Source organism: Aethalodelphis obliquidens, unplaced genomic scaffold (genome assembly GCF_003676395.1).
Source record: "Aethalodelphis obliquidens isolate GAN/ISIS:26980383/991018 unplaced genomic scaffold, ASM367639v1 scaffold74, whole genome shotgun sequence".
NCBI lineage: Eukaryota > Metazoa > Chordata > Mammalia > Artiodactyla > Delphinidae > Aethalodelphis > Aethalodelphis obliquidens.
In genome coordinates this window covers 5,718,256-5,726,150 of record NW_020838018.1, presented here as the reverse complement: position 1 = coordinate 5,726,150, position 7,895 = coordinate 5,718,256, and the positions used below count along the sequence as shown (strand labels likewise).

Here is a 7,895-nt window from a genome sequence, read left to right as displayed (position 1 = left end):
TACTCTTTTCTCTATTCCTTTTGGATGGTTCTTTCCTGAACCTTTGGTAGTTCATTATCTCCACTCCCACACACACATATATACACAGTGACCAGTACTCAGCCAAAGACTCAAGGGGAACCCTCAGCTGAACTCCAGAGTTCATTATGAAATGATAACTATGATAAGTCTAGTAATCATCTGTTCTCATACAAAGTTACTACAATATTATTGATTGTATTCCTTAATCATTTGACACTTAAAGAGTGGAAATGAGAACAATCAGGTACAGATACTGCATTTCTGAAGTTAAGTGGGCACAGTTTGAATGCTAATAAGGTAGGTTAGAAGCTTGGGTTATCCCAGAAGTAGCTGATAAGCATACCTTATTGGATGGTGTCATTCAGATATAATAATTCTGTGTTCCAAAAGACTTTCCCTAATGAACAAAACAGAGGCTGTGTCTAGAACATTAGTAACTAACTGTCTAAATTTCTTAAGAGGTCATTACAGATTTTATAAAACCATACTTATTTTAGTTTAAGTTAACTAGAAAAACAAAATATATAATCCATAACACTTTTTTTTTTTTTTTTGCGGTACGCAAGCCTCTCACTGTTGTGGCCTTTCCCATTGCAGAGCACAGGCTCTGGACGCACAGGCTCAATGGCCATGGCTCACGGGCCCAGCCGCTCCGCGGCATGTGGGATCCTCCCAGACCGGGGCACGAACCTGTGTCCCCTGCATCGGCAGGTGGACTCTCAACCACTGTGCCACCAGGGAAGCCCAATCCATAACTCTTTAAATGAAGAACGTGTGGGCCAGGAAGTCAAACTAATTGCAAGCTATTCTGAGTCCCAGAAGGGCAATCCCTGCTCTAGAAATTGATGCAGGAGTACTAAGAAGTACTGATTGTTCTAAGAACCAATCCTTACCTAGTTACATGGATGGGCTGTACGTTGTTCTTTTTCTTTTTAATTAATTAATTAATTTATTTATTTTTGGCTGTGTTGGGTCTTCATTGCCGCACACGGGCTTTCTCTAGTTGCAGCGAGCGGGGGCTACTCTTTTTTGCAGTGTGCGGGCTTCGTACTGCGGTGGCTTCTCTTGTTGAGGAGCAAGGGCTCTAGGTACACGGGCTCAGTAGTTGTGGCTCGTGGGCGCTACAGCGCAGGCTCAGTAGTTGTGGTGCATGGGCTTAGTTGCTCCACGGCACGTGGGATTTTCCCAGACCAGGGTTCGAACCAATGTCCCCTGCATTGGCAGGCAGATTCTTAAGCACTGAACCACCAGGGAAGTCCCCTTCTTTTTTAAGTCTTTACTGAATTTTGTTACAATATTGCTTCTGTTTTATGTTTTGGTTTTTTGGCTGTGAGGCATGTGGGATCTTAGCTCCCTGACCAGGGATCAAATCCACATTCCCCGCATTGGAAGGTGAAGTCTTAACCACTGGACTACCAGGGAAGACCCTGTATGTTGTTCTTTCTCATTATCAAGACAATTCAAAGAAAAGGTCTAAAAATGCACCCTCTCATCCCAAATAATTCATTTTATTGCACAAATGCCACTGACTTTGTAGCTAATGGTCAGACCTCAGAAATAGAAACACTATTCCAGAAAATGGTGAAAGATATTTTTATATTAATCTAACATTTTACTTGTGAAAAAGTATCTGGCAGGCAAGGAAAGTTCTGTGTATTTTTTTAGGAAAAATTCTGTATCATTTTTCTCTATAATTTAAAGGATCTCTAAGACTTTGTACACATGTAAATATAAAAAAATAAAATATAATATGCACTGTAATTTTTAGAAGCTATATTTTTTACTAAACATAGGATTACTCAGTAAAAATTTGCTTAATGAATCTGCCCTAAGAATAAATTTCTTTTTGGAGGGGTTTAAATGATACAAAGTAATGACTTAGTATTGTAATAAAATTTCATAAATTTTATTAAAAGCAGATTCCATTTCTTCACATAGTTAAGTAAGTTTTGTGTTTTTTTAAGCCCATTTTATTGTATTACTTCATAAGAGTAAGTTTGCTCAGTGAGACTGTCACTGATAAAGACATGTACAAAGTTAGCACCAAACAGCTATAAATGCAGATAGCCACAACGACCTTTCCAATATGTACAAACTCCCTTTACACATACACACATATATTTACAGCTAATAAATAACATTTAAAGCGAAAGCATTGCTGATATATATAGTGAAGTCTGTAGAAGCCAGAGTTCCCAGGGGCATACACTGATTTGATTCATATTTTCTAAAGTTGATGCACCCTTGCTCAAAACCCAAATCCAGAGAATTAATGAATTAACAATAAAGGGTGATGCCAACAACATGTCGCACAACATTTTATTTTTAGAGAGAATTCATTCCAAGCTGGCTGATGTCAATCACAACATTCATCCTATTTTGTACAGGCAAAACCATATTTCTCAGATGAAGGGCGTAAGTTCTGGCACCACTGGAACAATTTCTACTCCAATATGTTCCAATACATCTCTTGATCATTTACCTTCCAAGCCACGCTGAGGAATAATCATACCTGTGGGGCTTCATATGTGAATATGTGTTCAGACACCCACACACATTCACAGTTTGGATTCCCAGCAATAGCCTCTGAGATATTTGACTTCTTTATCATTTTATAATAATATATAGAAAAGCATTCTGAAAATATGAGATCTAGTTTATAAATAATTGTTCACTCACTCTTGACTAGTTGTTAAAAACAACAACAACTCTCATGATATTCCATGTGATTATAACAATGGAGGATCCTTTTAACTGCCCACGATGGTTTTAAGCACTGCCTATGAATATATCCTGGAACTCTTCTATTTCTTTACTTAGTAAAAACAATCCTTGTCTAAAATTTGTAAGAGTTTGCATGATGCAAAATTTGACCTTGAACACATATTTTCTTATCAAAATTAGGGAAGAAAGAGACATGCTCAAAGTCTGACTGAAGCATGGCTGAAATAAGCCTACAGTTAAATAGTAACCATCATATATTACAGGACTTCAAATCAATGAATATAATTTTGAAAATCTGATAATAAAATTATTGTTTCATTTTCTTTCTCTGTAGTTAAAATTATGTGTAAGCTGATGATAACAGGCTCATTTTAAACGCCTATCCAGGGAAATTTGTTAAAATATAATCTTGAGACAAAGCAAGAAAAGGAAGGGGAAAGACTAAGCCATAAACAGTAAAGCCTGTTAAGATTTAATTGATCTCAATATTATATATCCTTTAATTTGTAACTTTTTTATGATGCAACCAACCGCAGGGAGTATTTAAAGCTTTAGTGCTTTATCAACTCTATTCTCCTTTCCTCTCTCCAAGTCACTAGTTCCTGGTTAACCTCCTGGGCTACACCCCAATGGCAAGAGGATCATTCCAAGAAAGTAGGTATTTTGACTGATAAGTAAATGGGTCCGACTCATGCCACAAAAAATCACTTTCTATATTTAGACCTGGAGAAAACTTTGAAAAGGTTATCAGTCTAGAAAATGCAGAATTCCAATTAAAATGCGAGGTTCTAATCAATTTTAGGCTATGGCTAAACTTACTATATGAAGAGGTCTGATTATTTTACCATGAGCCCAAACAATTCTTATTTCTTTCTCAAAGGACAGAAGGCAGTGCTTTTCATATCTGCTATTTTTTAATGTTGAAAGATGTGCTATTTGGCCACTCTGCTCCTCAAACTGAATTAGCCGCTTTTCAGTATTTGAGACTGTCTCCTAAAATAACTAACAAGGCTATAGAGCTAGGGTTAATACTCAGGAAAGTCCACCTTTAACCACCCAAAGCACTGGGCGTCTTTTGTAAAAGTTACTTCATTCTTCATAGAATTCATAGGCTGTTCTTTCTTCTGTAGATTTTCCCAGTTTCTGAGAGAAAACAGAGGAAGAACGGCAATTTATTACCTGCTTAGTGTTTTATAACCCTTCCCCCCTCCCCCCACTACCTTCATGGTGAAAAAGTAGTCACCTGGAAGTTCAGAACAAAGGTTGTGAGAATAAACTGAATCAGAGGAAGTGGCAGGCTCATAGCAATAAAAGACACTCTAATATATACTTAGCCATGTCCTGATAAGCAGTATCATTTTCAGAAGACTGAACCAAATGATTTCAAAATTTAGGAAGATTGCTTCCTTCTAAAACTTGTTAAATAAAATACCTATTTTTTCTTTTCTTGAGCATTCTAACAAGTTATATCAGAAAGTGAGAGAAAGAGAAGCTTTTATTTGATTGATTAATTTAGTCACAGAGGCGACAAACTGCAGAGGGTTATTAGTCTGATTCATAATTACCTCCTGGATAAAGATCAGATGTAAAACAAAAAAAAGCTCTCTAAATATATGTTGTTCCAGTAGTCTTATAATCAGATGAGGAATGTATCATAACTATCTCAGATAAAGTCTTATAACTTATATAAATAATATGACCAATATGACCAGAAATACTTTATAAACAGCTGGAGTTATTTCCTAATCTTTCGAGTTTTGTTTTTAAATTCACATTATATGTTTAGAGTTGTGGATGATTTGGAGAGAATGTATGCAGAGGTGTGTTTGTGTATGTTTATAGGTAACGTAAAAGCAATGTATAAAACTTCATACAGGAGTTCCTTTCAAAGAGTTAAAGCAAGTGTGAAATTGCCTCAGATTTGTGATGAGGAAAAACAAAGCAATGAAGCTCTTAGTAGAAGTCTCCACTTCGATAAATATTCAGTTATTCTCCCTGGCTCAATACCAGTAGGTATTCTCTATTTCAAGTTTATCTTGAGTGCTCTTATATTAATGTTTTCAATCCAGATGGCTTCATCTTGTCACTCAAAGTACATATGTCATAATGCCATTATGTAAAAAAATATAAATATTACATGTGCATAGAGAAAGTCTGAAAGGATATAAATTAAAATGCTAGTTGGGGGTTGTCCCTGGGTGATAGTTACAATGATTTTATTATCTTTTTGCCTGTTTTCTCTAATCTATTCAAAATCCATAATTATCCATGGATAAACTATCTTATAAAATGGAAATTAAAAATAATAGAGATATTCCACATTAGGGTCTTTAATATACTTTGTTTGATTAGAAAATTCTTATTCTGTACTTTCGTCTATAAATGTAACTGGGAGAAGAAAAACCGAAAGCAATTGGCTTTTCTATTTCCAGATGATGTTGTGACCAACTTTTCCCATTGTTTCTTATGTCACTGGCTTCTATGATATGATATGATATGATCTAAGCTTTCCCCCTTTATACCTATAAGCCATCAGCACTTGGCTTCTGGCAGTGGAATGAGTGGAGGAATGAAAGTGGCACACTTTGGGAATTCAGGAGGGGATGGGGAAGGTCACATGTTCAGTCTCTACTTAGTACTGACACTCTGGAATGATTCAGCTGACAGCTGCCATGTGGATTAGCCTTAAAGGTCAGGTAGAAAAGAGCCAGGCAGTTGTTTTGAGATGGAAAAGAGAACCATCTCCTAAACTCTAAGTCCACTAGCTTTCCGTCTTCGGGGGTTTTGAGATGGAGGCTTGGTGGCTGCCCCTTTGGCTCTCTGTCCTGGAATCTGCTGGCACTTGGAGAATCAAGGAGGACTCGGGCTGCAGCTGATGTTTTGCTCCCCCGGGTACATCCTGGGAGGAGCTGCACCCACAGCCGCAATCATGGCTACTAACTTGTGTTGTATCCACTGCACATAGGGTCTGTAAATGGGGCAGTACAGGAAAAAGCAGAAGTGAAGATTTTGTGGTAGTTCAAGATGTAAAATAAAATCTAAAAAGTGCACCTGGGGTGAAGGTCAGAGCTGGCAGAAAGAACAGAAAGAAAAAGAAAATAGAGGAAGTACTGCCAAAAGCAAATGCACTGGTCTAATGTGTATGCAGGAGGCCTGAGAAAGGCCACCCGAAGGCTCTGACCACAAGACTCAGTCCAAGCCTTTAGTTCAGGGCTGAAGGGTAATGCATGAAGCAGCATCCCTCAGAGAGCAAGTTCAAGATACCCAGACAGCCTTAGCCCACGATGCTCACCAGCCAGACTTTCTATTCAGAGACTTGTCATGGCATTTCACAAATATCACAGGTGACTTTCCTTTCTGCAGATGAGACATCTTCTCCCTGGAACAGAAGATCACCCTGTGGAAGAAAATGGACGTGAGCACACCATATTGGAACAATAAAAATGTTCAAAAATAAATGGTTCAGTCAGGGCTGTTTGAATCCTACGTAATCGTTCTGATTGTTTTGATATTTCCAATAATTACCTGTTTATACTCAGGCCATTCAGGTCAGCAACACATCCGAATCAGAGGGTTATCTGAGGGCTTAACCCACTGTCCAGCAGTAAAGCTAGTTCATCAGTGCAGACAGGCACACAGACAGCACAGACAGCCTGGAACAGGCTTAAAATCACAATATTTTCACCAAAAAATGATACAGATCAATTTTACCACTTCTTAGTGTCTGCATTAGGGAATTCACAAACTAGCCTTCAACTGGCCCTGCTGGAAAAACAAATACTCTGTATAGCCTCTCCATTCACAACCTCTTTTCCCCCCTTTTGATTATAAAAGAAAATGACAAAAGAGAAATACATTATCAACACTTATTTAGTTATTCATTCATTCATTCATTCATTGGTCATGCCTCGTGGCTTAGGGGATCTTAGTTCCCCAGCCAGGGATTGAACCCAGGCCCTCCACAGTGAAAGCACTGAGTCCTAACCACTGGACCACCAGATAATTCCTTATCAATCCTAATTTAAAGAGTCATTTTATTTACAATAATAGTATACTACAGTTTGCAAAATCCCTGTACATTTAGTATAAAATTTTAAATCTTATGGGGCTCTCTATGCAATTCATTTTATCTATGTGGAGTGGGGTTGGGAAGAGAGGATGAGATTATCTTGGAATCTTGTCCTTCTTGAAGAGGTTAGTTTTAATCTTTGAATGCCCAAGTGGCATCTCTGAGGTTCTCTGCATAACCGTTTTGTGCTTGCAAGAATCAGCGCTAAATGAGAAGCTGAGATTCTTGACTTCTAATCTCAACTCTCACTCAATGACTGTGGCAATTCAGAGTTTAGGTTTTCTTTCCATAAAATGCAGAGATACCATTACTTCCCTAGTATGACAATAAAATAGCACACCTAAAAAATGATAGGTGTAATTATCTAGGTAATGTAGTTTTAAAGACAAAGCTTACTAAAGTTTCACCTGAACATTGGAGGCTCCATAAATACTATTTCTAGGTAATAACATTAGAGTGAATGAAAATGAATGGAGAGGGGCGGAGTCGAGAGGGGCGGAGTCAAGATGGCGTACTAGGAGAACCCGGAATTCCCCACAACTAGGACACCTACCAGGCACTGATGGGGGACCACGGACACGTAAGGGGACTGGAGGAACCCCCAGCAACCAGGTAGAAACACGGAGAATGGGGGGAGTGAAGGGGGATGAGAAGTGGAGGCAGGATGGGACTGGCGCCCCTGAGGGGCGGCTGGGGGAGGGGAAGGGATCCCACGCTGGAAGGGGTAAATTAGGGAACCACTGGGGGGCAGAGGATCAAAAGGAAGCGTGGCCAGGTTTCCTCTGCCCACTTGGACCCCAAGGAACCTGCTGAGATCCTGGGCCTGATCCTCTACCCACCGAGGCCCCCTCCAGCCATACTGGCCCTGAGGGAGTGGGAGGGTGAGAAGGGGGAGCAAAAACAAAGGCCAGACCTCCGGCACCCCTGAGGGGCGGCTGGCGGAGGGGAGAAGTTCCTACACCATAGGACCCACCCACGGTTAGGGGGTCCAGTGGGGTGGGGGAGACCCTGGGGGAGACGGTGGTCGTGGGACGTGAAGGAATGGAAGGGAACGCAGCCAGTGCTTTCCCTGTCCACTTAG

General features: G+C 39.6%; 1 protein-coding gene across 1 annotated transcript in view; it reads right to left on the bottom strand.

Annotated features, from left to right (window-relative positions):
• Window positions 1–1,905: 1,905 nt before the first annotated feature.
• Window positions 1,906–7,895, bottom strand: part of LPL (lipoprotein lipase) — a 29,777-nt gene continuing 23,787 nt past the window's right edge. The window contains exons 9-10 of the mRNA XM_027091965.1: window positions 6,038–6,142; window positions 1,906–3,888 (exon numbers count right to left, since the gene is read on the bottom strand). Of these exons, the coding sequence (XP_026947766.1) occupies window position 3,888; window positions 6,038–6,142 (106 nt within the window). The 3' untranslated portion in view covers window positions 1,906–3,887. The remainder of the gene's footprint in view (window positions 3,889–6,037; window positions 6,143–7,895) is intronic.